This window comes from Pinus tabuliformis, chromosome 4_1 (assembly GCF_031772625.1).
Source record: "Pinus tabuliformis cultivar Carrire ecotype Pingquan chromosome 4_1, CPIR1, whole genome shotgun sequence".
Lineage (NCBI taxonomy): Eukaryota > Viridiplantae > Streptophyta > Pinopsida > Pinales > Pinaceae > Pinus > Pinus tabuliformis.
Window position 1 is genome coordinate 504824454 of NC_142303.1, and position 15050 is coordinate 504839503.

The following is a 15050-nucleotide window of genomic DNA, read 5'->3' on the forward strand; positions in this document are numbered from 1 at the left end:
ATCTGACTGCAAGAGGAAAAAGGGGGTGCTAGTATGCTTGATATGACAAATGTGTGGCACCTGGACATGCCATTGCTTGAGGGATAGCAATGTCGGGAAGGGGGGACTCTAATGTCCTCAATGGATTAATTTCCCATAGAAGGATGGAATAACCTATCCAATGTCGTAGGTTATAGTCTTGATAAAGGGGGGAAACCCAGTTTTCCATTGTTTGGGTCAACATTGATTAAATTTGGGTTTTTTAGGGCAAAAATTCCAAATTGGGGTTTGCACTTTCGATCCCTCACATTTGAGAAACCCCATGAGGGAATCTATGAATAAAGGAGAGTTGGAGTCATTTATCATCATCAAATTGGATTGGATATCTTTGTTTTCTTGAGCAGAGGCTCCGAGGGTTTAAGCCCTCTTTTTGTGATTAGCTACGGTGGAGGTGATCCCACCCTATCTAATCATTCGTCTAGTCTCGGTGGACTTGATCCGACCCTACCTAGACACCCACCTTTTTCTTGTTTTGGCATAACACAACAATTGTAGTAACTTTGTCCTAGTTTGGTATGGAAGGAAGTGTCCATTGCGGTTAACAAGACTTGTTTTAGGAGCAGGAAAGGAGAAGCTAACTGCTGAAGGAGTAGTGAGGTAAACCTGTGATTGAACCACAAACCACGGCCACAACGTTCACAGACTCTACTACAGGGCCAAAGTTTAGTTGCAGAAGGGGTGAGCTATTGGCATTTTACACACATTCCGCCACAACTAGCCAAGAAGTTTAGCCGCAAACAATGAAGTTTTTTGCATCTTGTAACAACACATTTCCTCATAGCTAGCGAAGGGTTACTAGCTAGTGAGATGCAATCATAGTATTCAAAACCAAAACCATTCACTGGATTGGCCCACCTATCAAATCGGGTTTCAAACGAGAACTGTTCGAACAGGGACTGGTCATCTCAATGAACCAATCATTAGAGAAATACATGAAATAATTAGTTTTTAATGGAAAGAAACTATTTTTAAGATTTAGAACCTTGATTCCAAACCAATAGAGACACAATATGTAAAGTTTCCTCATCTATATAGCATGTAAAGGTGAATATATCAAAATGGCACCAAGTGCAATACTTATAAATGACAAAATACATAATAAATAAGGCTCTAAATGTCTTGTAGAGTCCAAAAACAATGCTAAAAGCTGTGGGGCCACTGGCCTACTACAAGTCTACACATCAATGATTAACATGATCACTTCTGATCATGATTAAACTCAGTGGATTGACTGGTCCACCTATCAAACCGTGTTTCAAACAAGAACTGTTTGAATAGGGACTGGTCGTCTCAATGAACCAATCATTAGAAAAATACATGAAATAATTATTTTTTAATGGAAACAAACCATTTTTAAGATTTAAAACCTTGATTCCAAACCAATTGAGACAAAATATGTAAAGTTTCCTCATCTATATAGCATGTAAAGGTGAGTATATCAAAATGGCACCGAGTGCAATACAAAATGATAAAATACATAATAAATAAGGCTCTAAATGTCTTGTAGAGTCCAAAAACAATGCTACAAGCTATGGGGCCACTGGCCTACTACAAGTCTACACATTAATGATTAACACAATCACTTCTCATCATGATTAAACTTAGTGGATTGAGTCTCAAACTTTTCAACTAGCAAAGTCACAAACTTCTCAGTTGGTTGAGTTTGAAGCTTATGAAGGTATTTTTCCCTAATATGCCGTATTACTTCATTTGGTGCTCTACATGGCTTTACATGGATTCTTATCAAAACCAAGTGTTGTATGGACTTGTAAATACCCCCTCCTGCAATAGATTTCTGGCAATATTGCAGATCATTTTGCCATCAATCATATCACAATGATCCCATGCAATATCCTTTTCTTTTGGAGGCATGGTGGCTACTACTCAACCCAAATCTCTTTGCTGTTCTACTACTCTAGTCAAAACTTAACTCTTAAATCTCACAACGAAGCTCGCAGAAACTCCAAATGAGATGTGTGAGTGAAATGAGAGGGGAGACATACTTTCAAAGGCTTGGAGGCGTTGTTTTTGGAGGGAGACAACCCTTAGTTTCCCTCAAAACTACATCAAAAAGCACAAAACTGCCATTCGTGGGGTCCATGTTCGGCCTGGCAATAAACCAATTGGTTTATGATAGAACCAACTAGTTTATGGGAAAAGCAACCAGTTTATGGTTGGTTAGACCTCGAAACCCTAGCCTGCGAGGATTTAAACCAATTTTTCTACTAGTTGGATAGCTCGGCCCAATGAACTAATCGGTTTGACCGACTTAATGTTCGAATCAACCGATTTTGAATACTAAGGTTGCAATCAGTGAAGTAACAGTTTATTAGATGGTATTAGCATTGCTACAATCAAATGCTAGATCAAGGCAGCTTGGGAGCGAGAGCGGGAGCGACATTTTCAAATGCTCTCGAGTCAGGAGCAAATTTTATATAATATATATTTTTATATATTTTAATGCATATATGTCAACAAAAGCATCTAGAATGATGAATTAGATATAAAAAGCTTGAAAACATGGATTAAACCCTAAGTCACATGACACGGGGATTCGGGACACGTAGGATTCGATATTTGTGGTGTCGGATTCGGACACGCTGACCCCTCGGAAAAGGACACGTTAGGATACGTTATATATTATTTTATTAAAATATATATATATATATATATATATATATATATATATATATATATATATATATATTTAAAAAATATACATATATATTAAAAATTAGATATTATCATATTTCTTACACAAATTTTAATTAATGATACAAATTTATTGATTTCAAACATAGATCTTCATCTATAGCTATTAGCATGCATAGTACATACAAAATTCAAATAAATGTTAGTGGTACTGGTCACATAAATGATAAATCTATTAAAAATTTAAATCATGATTCATAATTCATAACTGAAAGACAACTTACAACTACAAGATAGTAAGATAAACACACTGACAACTGTAGTTTTCTCATTAAGTCATCAAATCAAAATGTGTTACATAGGTAGTGTTGGTGCAATGCCAATGGAAAATAGAAATAGAAAATATAAAACAACTACAGGTATACAAGTCTCAAGGCATCAATCAGCATTAGAATCAGCATCACTGTCCCCATCATCATGGTCCCCACTGCTCTCCTCTGCATCCTCCTCCTCCCCTGTATCCATAGTCGCCTCTGCATCTGCTGGTATGGAGGTTGACCCCTCTAAGTCATCAAATCTAACAGGCTCTAGCACTGGATCATTGAGATCCATGTTGGCCAATGCCAACTCAACAGTGGTGTCCAGACCCATATCATCAGGAACAATGTTACTTGGGAGCGGGAACGAAAATGGGAGAGGGAACGACATATTTAGAAGCTCTCCTCTTGATTAAATACGAGTTCCATACCCTAATACATGACAAAATTCAATGGAAACATTGCAATCCCCCAATCCTAAAATCTTGAAAAACTGATAAGTCTGCTGGATTTTGAATGAAATCTGAAATTCTACTTTCTCCATATGAAATCCAATGAGGCCGGAACCACTCTCAAACATCCTGAGTCATTTCATGGTAATGTTAAAAATTTAAGTAAAAGGACGAAAATGAAGATTAAGGAGAATGTCACTTTTACTTTAAGAATTTAACATTACCATGAATAGCATATCAATACTAGGGCCTAGACTTGATCATGAAGCTGCCAAAATGCTCTACTCCTTGCTACAATAGCACAAATCACTTGCCAAATGAAAATATTAATGAGCAAACATGCCCTTTTCATTCCCGCACTGAGCTTAGCGAGCCCTGGAAACAGGACACGTGTCCCAAAATCGTGACACGCTTTTAAAAATCGTGACACGACCTCGGATTCGACGTGTCGGAAATGGACACGGCGTGTCATATGATTTGGACACGAATCCGGATTGAATCGTGTCGGATTCACTGGATTCGGGATTCGTAGGGGGTTTAGGACGAATCCGGTGACTTAGATTAAACCATATAACATCAATCATATAGAAGTTATAATCTTCATCAACCACATTTCCACAAGTTACATGTTACAACATATCGAGTCTCATGATTCATCAATCTTAAAGTTTCAAACTTTCAAAATTCATTATATAACATTTGTCATCACTTAAGTTGTATTTGTAACCATTACCGAACTATAACAAAGAATATCAAACATGAAATGAAAATTTTCAACTTTCATGAAGCATCATATTCTTAATTCATTACCAATGAGTTATAAATGCCAACTTGAAACTTAAAACTTAAGTTGTCATATATTGTTTACAAAAAATACCATAATAAATATGAAAGAGTCAATAGTTATAAAAAGTACTAGAAACTAGAAAAGATAAGTAAATCTATTATCTACTGCTTGACCCTCTTGCCACGAGAAATTTCCAGTTTCTTGTCTCGTGGTTTATTGAGAGTCTCCTGCATAGTCGAATGTGCTTGGTGCTCTTGATTAAATACAAGTTCCATACCCTAGTAACCTAGGTGCTCTTGATTATTGGGAGTTTCGCTTGCTTGGAGGGCTTGGTGCTCTTGGTTAAATACAAGTTCCATACCCTAGTACATGACAAAATCCAATGGAAACATTGCAATTCCCCCAATCCTGAAATCCTGAAAAACTGATAAGTTTGCTGGATTTTTAGCGAGATATAACATTCTAATTTCTTCATACCAAATCCAATGAGGTCAGGACTTGGAACCACTCTCAAACATCCTGAGTCATTTCATGGTAATGTTAAAAATTTAAGTAAAATGATGAAAATGAAAGATAAAGGAGAATGTTACCTTAGGAATTTAACATTACCTTGAACTACATATCAACACTAGGGCCATAGGCTTGAATATTAGGCTGCCCCACTCAAACATTCTTGTTTCCAATCTTCAATAGCTCCCTCTTTCATTCCCGAACTGGCAGGGAGCGCAATTTTTTTTGGGGAGCACGTTCCCAAAATTTGCTCCCCCAGTTAAACATTCAATAGCTCCCCATGCATTCCCACTTAGAGTGCGCTTTGGGAGCGGATTCCGGGAGGGGGGCTCTTCCCCACAGCCCTGTGCTAGATTATCAATTTGTGATATTAGTATGGTCACAGTAGAAGTGGGTGAATAACTGAACACTAATCTTGAAATCAGGACTATGTTTTAATGGTTGAAGGAATCTATTGTTGTGTTGTTGAAAGGTCATATCACTGCTGGAGATATTTATCACAGTGGAGATTTTGTGCTATTTCAATGCTGCTTACTGTGGATAAATAAATTCTGCTGTAGTATAATCTTTCGAATTTATTATAACCCCCTAGCAAACAGAGAAACCTTGGGGAAAAAATTACCCTAGTATGCTATAGTTGGCTATCGAGATAAGGTTTTCTAAGGAAAAGTAAATTAATTGCTTTAGCTATCTAGTTTTAATCTCAACCTTTGATCTCAAGTGGGTTAGGATTTAATCCTACCCATATATCACTTTAGAGATTAGGTTTTGAGATCTAGCTGAATGAAGAATTATAAAGACAGCCTAAGGGAAGGAGGAAGACACATTACAATTGTAAGTGATTTGCAGATATGAGATAGTGATTTTCGCAAGTGAAGAGTGAGTGAGTGTCAAGCCTGAAGAGAAGGAAAAGCTTGCAGCTGAAAATTTCCGTTGAAATGGAACTCAATGGAGTCCGAGACCTAGCTACAGGAGAGTCACATGAGCTGAGTGCTTGCACAGGATGGCCGCACGCGTGACAGGTAAGCTTATTTTGGGCTGTATGTGTGGATAGTACAGTGCACGGGACAGATGTGTGATGGCTAGGAGAGGATGTTGCGTCTGGGTGCAGTTTGGTTTTTTAGGGAGCCCAGTTTTTCAGGTTCTATTGCTGTAAAAATTCTATATTTCTTTGTGGGTCATTTTCCTTGTAAGGGAGCCCTTATTTATTCTGAGAAATAAAGTGAAGGATAAATTGGAGGGTTTATATTTTCCGCACTGTGATAGATTTTCTACTTGTGCTTCTGCTGTCAATTTTATTGTTCAAATAGCAGTTTATTTTATTCAGCAATATCAGAAAATAATTTACAAGGGTAACTAAATTTAGGGGTTATAAAAAAAATTACTTGGGATATAAATCAGATCTGGTATTCAGAAATTTAACAGTCCATGCTCTAGGATTCTTATTGCAGAGATCCTGGCACCAGAACAGGCCTTTCTGAGCTAACCTCCTAGGAAAGTACTTGTCCGGATGAGCTAGGTAGTAGGCTTGGTCTTTTCAGAACCAAATCAAATGGCAAGCAAGTTCAAAGCACTATTTTGTTAGGAGTTGGGATAGGTAATGCAGTTGAAGCGCAGTTGGACCTAAAGGCCCTCTTCTTGGTCTTTATGTAGTCTTGTGTTTGGTTGTATATTATAGTGTAAAATTTTTCCTGTTAATATATGACAAATTTCAAAAATAAATAAATGGGAGGATTGGTGCTCTCATGCAGCTTCTGTCCATGCAGTTTTGAAAAAGGTTCATGATTTAATATGATTGATGAAGAAAACATTGTGAGGGAGAAAGTAACTTGTCAGTAATCCACGAAGTTCATATCTGTGGTAATTTGTCAGTAAATCACAAAGTGTCTGTCTGTGGTTATTGATCACTGCTATTGCGAAATTCAGAGTCCTCTTGGCATTTCTTGTTTTCATGAGCCATGAAATTGTCCTCTTGGTTAGAATAATCAAGTATGACTTATTTCTGCTGTTTCTTCAGTATATACATGGTTATTCCTTTGAGTAAGTGGGATTTATATTCACTGTGTTATTTCTACTCAGAATGCAAACTTATAGCCATTACTAGCCACTGTATTATGTCAAAGTTCTGTTGTCTATGCAATTAGAAAATTATTTTGATTTGTTTATTTTTCAATGGTTGTTTGACTGAATTTTTTAAGTGTGCAAGAAAAGGGATATATTAATTTGATATATATCCATCAACTTGTGCTACAGGATATGGGCATTGATGATCCGGATTTTGTCCAACTTGTAAGGGAAGTTGAAGCATTGGAGCAAAAGTTGCTTGCCCATCCCTTTCATAAGGTTGAATTTAATATCAATTGTCTACTGTGAGCTGTCATTTGAGGCATTTTTTGTTCTTGACTAATTCTATGATTAAATAATTTGTGGATATGTTTTAATATTTCCATCATACAGTCTGAACAGGATGAACACCAGTTGAGGTCTTTTCAAAGAAAAGCAGAATTAAATAGCGCAGCTCAGCAACTTCGAATGAAAATGCGTGACTCTCAGGTAACAATAGAAAAGATTTTGGTGGGTTTGTTAACATTGTTTTGTAATAACAGAGAGGGAGGCTATATATGTTTTGGTCCAAATAAATCTCTTTGTTTCATATGTGACTTTTATACATGTAATGATTTTCATGAAATTGGGAGAACATTAGTTGTTAGTTCAGGCAATTTGGAACTATTTGTTGGAACAAGAAAACCGTCTATATCATACTTGTGGGTAGGTAGGTGCGCTACAACTTTCTTTTACTTTTATCTGTGCCACTGTTATGCTTTGTGATAATAACTTGATACTTACATTGGTGATGGCATATAATTTAAGGTAATCCCGCAATAAATAACAAAAACTGATCTGTATTCAATGGTACTTTTTCATAGATAAAATCTGTTAGAGAAAGGCCATTTGTTTATATGAGTTGAGTTTTTTTGCATCGACTTATTGTGCACAATTTTGACTGGTTTCTCATTCAGCAATTCCAAAAAACCTTTATAAAATTTTGTTTATTGCATAGTTTAAATGCACAATAAAATAGGCTTTTTCTGCTCGCTCAAAAAATTGGAAGGGGAAATCAACATTTTCGGCCTTGAATCGAGTAGGAATAATTCTGGATTTTGATGGAATCATAGATATCGGATGTTAATATTACACAGTTGAGTTGCAGTAGGGATATTTGAGGGTGTTGAAATTATTTCTTGTTAAAACAATAGAATTATAAACCAAAAATTGATATTTCGACAAAGATTGTCAGGTTGGATTTTGGTGATGGCAAACTGGAAAAAATCAAAATCATAGAACAGTCAGCCCTCTTCTTTTGGCATAAATAACACAAACAAATAGTCAATGGATAATCTTATCTTTATGTGAGATTGTTACAATGTTAGTTGGACCTGGACTGTTGTTTAAATTATTTAAATTCCTGTGTATATGCATGTAACATACATAAATACAGTTATAATAAATATATAATAAAAAAATAATAATCTTCCCATGTCCTGTAAATGGCTATAGAAATAAATGCATGTCTATTTCAAGTAGCTGACCATTCAATGTAAATTTATACACATCAAATATTATTACAGTCATCTCTCATATCATATATTAAATGCAGTATGTTTATCCAAAATGAATTTCTCGTTGTTATCCTTGGTGATAATTAGCTAGTTGTTTGGAAGAAGTGATTAACAAAAAAAATCAATACAACTCTTAGTCTCGAAAGTAACAAGTAATTTTAATTTTAATTTTTAATCCTTTTTCGTTAGCTAATTATTTGTGTTTCTCAACACTAAATAATTGGTTAAGTTTTTCTCCCACTTATCCCCCCAAAGCTATAGTGAGGCTTGATGGTGAAGTCTTAGGTGAGTCTTGGTGAATAGAGTCGATGTAAAATACCATACTCGATCATGTCTAAAGTTTCACAAAATTTGGTTGTGTCTAGGGGTCAATTTGTAATTGTCAAAATTCCTGTTCCTAACAAGGTTTTTTATGTAATATTTGATGTAAAGATGTAAACAGTGATGTCTGTAGAAGTTGTAGGGGGTATGAGTACTTAAAATTACACCTCAACACCTTAACCTTCTATCTAGGCACACTTTGAGGGTAAAAAAATATGTTTAAACCCCTATAGAGTCATATTTCTTTTTTTTTTGACAAAAAATGACAAAATAATTAGCCAAAAATTTGTCAAAAAAATTAAAATGAGAGAAAATAAAATTCTCTTCAAGTGAAAAATAATTTAAAAAAAGGATGTGGACTTTCCAAAGAAAGGAATCAAGTAAAAAATTGCGAAATTTCAGCAAATCAAGTACGAAAAGTCCCATAAGAAATTTGTTGGTCCAGAAAAAGAATTATTTCCTAGAAAAATCAATTTTTTAATGAGATGGTCCAAGTTGATTAAGTTGAATGAGAAAATTTCGAGGAGAAAATTGGGAAAAATATTTTTTGGTTTTGGATAAATTTTTTTGGTCAATCCAATTCCATTTTTAAGGGGATCAAATTCCTTCCTCAGCAAGGGACGAGATTAATTGGACATGGATCAAGCCTTCAGCTAGCCATTTTCCTTTGGGATCAAGTCAAATTTGTGCAACTCGTTGGACCTAGTTGTTTTCACTTGGAGAGGGATCTAGATCTCTCATTTTTTTTCTTCTAAATTGAGTTCTAAGCTCCTCATTGTAACATGAAAAATCAAGCTCTTGGCTACTGAAGCTCTACGATGCACTGGATTTTATGAATAAGAGACCAAGTTAATATTGATTCATTGTGCTTAATTTTCTACTGGGTTTTTTAATGGTTATTTCCATTTGCTATTGTAGATTTATTGGTGTATAGTTATCTTGCACTGGTATTTGGATTTTGGAGAAGTACTCTAGTTTTGGTTGTTCTAGTGGGTTTTCGGTTGAACCCCTCAAACTTCATTTTGTTGTATTATCCTATCCCATTTGGATCTAACAATCTATCTTGAAATTGTGTAGAAATCATTTTATTGACTCGAATCTCAAGCGTGTGGGGATTTTTTCGGTTAAACTAGCCAACTCTTGAGCATAGAAGTGGAAGAACCCACTTTATTTTCTTTTAAAGACTTGTCTAACAAATTTTGCAGAGGTTTATTAGCCATTGTTTGTAACAAAAAATAATTATCTTATCTATTCTCTCTATCTATTGTGCTTTTACTGAACAAGATCTGCTAATTTAGAGCTTATTTCTTGAGATTCACTTTTAGAAGTTTGGAAATTGGAAGATAAATATTTTTGAAGCTTGATCTATAATTTTTGAATATGTCTACAATTTGAAGAGCTATTTCTTGTAGATGCAAGCTTAGGAGGTCTCTCCTTGCTTCTAAACAAAGGGTTTTTCAAAAATCTTCTGATTTTTGTGGTTTCAACATTTAAAATTGAATTTTTTTGGTCAACTGCAAGTATCTTGTTCTCTTTTCTCTTTGGCTACAAGCCCTTGGGGGTCTATCTCATTCTCCAAGTGCGGAAATCTTCCTTCATGTACCATTTTGCAGTGAGATCGAATTTGTGGAAGAAGTTTTTCATCAAATTTTGGGGAAGCCTCAAATTGGGGTTTTAAATTATAATTTGTAGATCTAACATGAATTTTTGTGGCATTATAAAATTTAATTGGAAATCTTTTGGGCAGACCGCAAGCATTTTGACATCAATTTACTAAGCCGCAAGCCTAAGGAGGCTTGATTTGTTAGAAAAATGAATAATGGCAGCTATTAATCTTATTTTCCTTAACCTTGATAGTGCTTGTGAATCTTTAGTTATCTTCTTTAGTTAGGTCTTTCATCAAACAATATCATAAACAATAATAGTAACAAAAAGATGACACATATATAGGCTCTCAGTTAGGGAAAAACCCCTCCAAGGGGAAAATCTAGAAATTCTTATCTTCTTAGAATTTGTTTCAGTGACAAAAAGATGACACATATATAGGCTCTCGGTTAGGGAAAAACCCCGCCAAGGGGAAAACCTAGAAATTCTTATCTTCTTAGAATCTACTTCAGATGAGATACAAAGATCCAATCCCTAGACCAAGTCCTTGTCCCAGTAAAGTCTGCCCTTTCTCAAGTCCTTCCTTTATTCTGCACAAAACTGCTGCACTCTACAACTTTGAAGTTTGACCTATACCAACTACAACATTGCCACTTGACCTGCAACTTCTATCGAATAATTTCATCCTTGTACCGTCTTGGAAACCCTAATATACCCTCCTCTTGAGACCTACTTAGAGCATTACAACTCTCCCAAGGTCAACGAGGTCAAGATAAGGATTTTCCATCTTCCCACTACCAGATTGTGCACTTCATCCTACTGCAACTCATACTTGCAACTTCATCCTGTTTCTGCAACCCATAAACCCTAGAATTTCTCACGTGTGAGAGAGATAGAGCCCCAAAACAAGAAATTTCGTCCTCCCAGCTTCTTCTAGACCTTCAGTCTCTTTTTTCTATCCTTCCCAACTACAGATCGACTTTTTCTTGTAAATCGAACTTGTGAGTGAGTGCATCTCAAATGAAGTCAAATTGCTCCTTTATATGGCCTTATCAAGGGGTTGAATTCCCTTCTTTAGGCTGACTTGATGATCTCAACGCCGACTTGTACTCTTGGAGATTCCAAGGCTTTGTGGACTCAAAAATAATTCTTTTTACAATTACAAATTGCTCGGAAGTGTCTTATAAACATGATGTTGACTCCATTGACTGATGACAATAAATCCTAAGACCTAACTGTTGATTTGGGGTAGCATCGGATGTGCTCTGGCCACGAAATTTGGTGGAGAGGTTAGGGCACATGAGATCTCCAATACCCAGAAAGGGTTTGGGCAGATTCTAAACAGTTTGGGAGATATTAAAATAATTAATATTTTTAATAAAATATTAATGTGAATTAATATAAAACTGTGTTAGAATGGTCCAAAAGACATTGATCAAGCCAGATCTAATCTTAGCTGTCGATTAAGGACTTAATCTCGGCCGTTGATTTGTAAACGAGGAAAGTATAAGAGGAGGCTTGATGGTCAGTTGGAGAATACACCAAAGTGAACAATCATTCTATTCTCTAGAGCGGGGTTTGCTAAGAGAGATAGAATTAGTGATCAGTTGCAGCGAGAGGCAGTGAGTACGAGGCAGAGAGGCAGGGACAATGCTTGAGAGACTAGCGAAGCAGCAGAGAGAGGCAGACGCAGAGGCAGAGGGAGCCACGCAGAGGCAGTAGAGACTGCGTAGAGCCAGAAGGTCTTGCGTCACCCACGCAGAGGCTGCAGGAGTGACACAAAGAGCCAAAGAGGTTGCGCAAAGCCTCAATAGGTTGATGCAGAGGGTTTCAGGTTGACGTAGAGGCCAACAGGGCTGACGTTGAGCTTCAGATTGTGCTGGAGAGGGATTTCGTGGAGCAGGTTTTCTGAATACCTGTTTCCGAAGAGAGGTATTGTTGCCAGATTTTTTATCCTTGTCAGGTTAGCCAATTTGGCACCCAGTGTACTCAGAAAAGAATTGCTTAATAATAAAAACCTCAGATAGCTGCACCGGTTTTCTCGCATTGGGTTTTTCTGGGGACATTAGTCCAAAAATAACACTGTCATTTGTGTGCTTGTTTCCGTTCCTTAAGTTGATGATTTGTAATGTGTTGAGCATGCATTTGTATTTATTTTTAGTATTTACATGGTAAATAACTTGTTAATTAATAGAACAAGTAGGTAGGTCATCATCATGACCAACATTGTCCCTGAGGCCTAACTAGAGAAGCTCTACTTTAATCAGGAGCATTATGCTGGGAGGTTTTACGTGTGATACCACACTACCTCTACAAGGTACACTCCCCATCCGGATGTCTACAAGGTAGGCCCTTTTAGGACGATTCTTATCTTGGATTTCCAGTCCTTAGTTCTCAAAGAATATCGATCCTCTTCGGCCATTCTTCTCTTGGATACTTGTCACATCCTCATCCACTCCTCCGCTATTCTCTCTTCATCTCTTGAAGAGGAGAATGCACATGTGATGTCCAACATCACTCCCTCTCAAACTGAGAGGACATCCCTTTTCTCCTGTAATCTTGACAATAGAACCTTGCTCCTACTCAAGGAGACTCCTTTATTCTCAAAATCAAAGTAGATCTAGACTTCCTTTCTATTTGGGAAGTCATCATCACAAACCTTATAGATTGTCTTGAAAAGAGTATTAGCTTGCCGTTCTTCATAACTGCCCAACTCCCTCTTTCCTTTGCTTCATCGAGCTTTCTTTCTTTGAAGGTATCATGGAGCCACCTTCTCTTTTCAATCTTATGACAGGTGCCAAGTCAATCTTCTTGCTCATCACTTTCTTGTGTAATATGAAGGCATTATATTGAGCCTTCTCGTACTTCGCGTTGATCATGTCTTCTTCTTGAAAGTGATCTTCCTTTGACGTTCAGGTTATCTTCTCACGCTGCTACCTTTTAATCCAAGATGTCCATATCTTGACTTCATAGTTGCCAGGTACCAAATATCGAGGTTCCCTTAATATCTTTCATTTGTTTCCATCCATTCTATTGAACTTGCCTCAATTGCCATCATGAATTTCTGCAACATCTTCTAGGTGTCAAAATAATATGTTAACCAAATAACCAAAAGTAATGAAAATCAAACTTACCTCATCATGATGAACTTCTTGTTCCATCAACATCCTCATCAACCATCTCCACTTGAAACTTCGTTCATGCATCAGAGTGCCCAAGAATCGAACTTGATTACCAAGTTACAACTTTTTCTTCTGGAGACTATACTGGATGTTAATCATTATTTAGATATTCTAGAGAAAGTCCTAATCTTTTATTCATCTTAAAGTAAGTCAAATCCTATTCCTTCCAAGCATCATATATCCATATACTTAAGCATATATTAGGACCAACTTTTTCTCCCATAAGATTCTTGTACGTATGAATCTTATCGAAAGTTATATATCCAACATGCATTCCCATGCTTTTATCTGGTCTTCTAGCTGTTTATATATCTCACAAGAGCATGCATCCTGACCCATTGCTTTCCTTCATCCTTTTACCAATATTGACTCCATACTACATGGAATGTATACTAACCTTGTCATAGTGATTTTCCCAAGAACCTTCCATAATGATGGTCCTTCCAGGATCATGAGGATCCACCTATAAGCAACATGAATTCCTCTAATATAATGTTAGATAATGCTTGAATAATCAATATGCAAAATGGTCTATCTATTCATCTTTCTAGATTATCTCTACAAAGCAACTTAATCATGTAAATTCTAGACCTTCTTCCATCATATGCTTCCCTCTGTGATGCTATGCAAAACATACTATCCTAAAGTAAAGATTAAACTCCATAGAGGACCTGACTGTCAGTGAACCTTCTTTAGTAGTAAATATCCTTCACTTCTTCCTTCTTTGCTTTATTCTCAATTCTCCTACCTCGGCTACATGAGCTTCACTGCTTTCCTTTCTCTTGTCGTTCTGCTTGTTTTGACAATCCCTCTTAAAGTGTCCAAATTCGTTGCATCCAAAACATTGCACTTTGGACATGTCTTTCTTATTGGACTTACCAAACTTCCCCTTCTTTAGCTTCTCGACTCAGGCTAGAAAGGCTCGAGATTCCTCATCTGATCTAATATTATCCTTGACCTTCATCCTAGATTCTTCCAATATGCACTGTGCTCACAACTCTTCAAAGGGAGTTGAATCCTTCTTGGAGTAAATGCTTGGTGCAAAGCTACTCCATTCTTCTAGCAATGCATTCAGTACGCAGATGGTTACTGCTGAATCAATAATAGGTTCTCAAAGTCCTTGTAGGTCTCTTAGTTGAGAAACTCTCATGAGAAAGGATGCCACATCTTCATCCCTTGCCATCTTCATTCTGTATATCTTGTTCATCAACGACATCTTTTGTCTTGTTTTTCTTACCGAATGCCAATTCGCTAACTTGTCATACATGGCCTTGGAAGTCTTCATATTTGCAACAAATGGGACAAAAATCCGTAATTGATTCTATTATGATGCTTTGAGCTCTTACTTCCTCTTTCTTGTACTTTACTAGTTCTTGTGCCTTATCTTTCTCAGGTTTAGTAATTTCCCCAGTAACATATTCCATTACTTCTTGCTATGTCAGTATCAAGTCAATTCCTTTCTTCCATGCTAGATAGTTTGATGCCCCAATGAGCTTGTTGCTCTCTTTGCAAAAAGAACCCATATGACTTGAAGATTCATACATGATGTAATAATATGTTACTTA

The 15050-nt window shown here is 36.5% G+C and overlaps 1 protein-coding gene across 2 annotated transcripts in view; it reads left to right on the forward strand.

The window, feature by feature from the left end:
* The window catches only part of HEN2 (RNA helicase, ATP-dependent, SK12/DOB1 protein), a 211615-nt gene that overhangs the window by 96797 nt on the left and 99768 nt on the right, over nt 1-15050 (forward strand). For both annotated transcript variants that reach the window (XR_016258077.1, XM_089419971.1), the window contains exons 10-11: nt 7011-7100; nt 7215-7310. Coding sequence is in view for 1 of the 2 variants with exons in the window: in XM_089419971.1 (XP_089276097.1) it covers nt 7011-7100; nt 7215-7310 (186 nt within the window). In the remaining variant the exon portion in view is untranslated. The remainder of the gene's footprint in view (nt 1-7010; nt 7101-7214; nt 7311-15050) is intronic.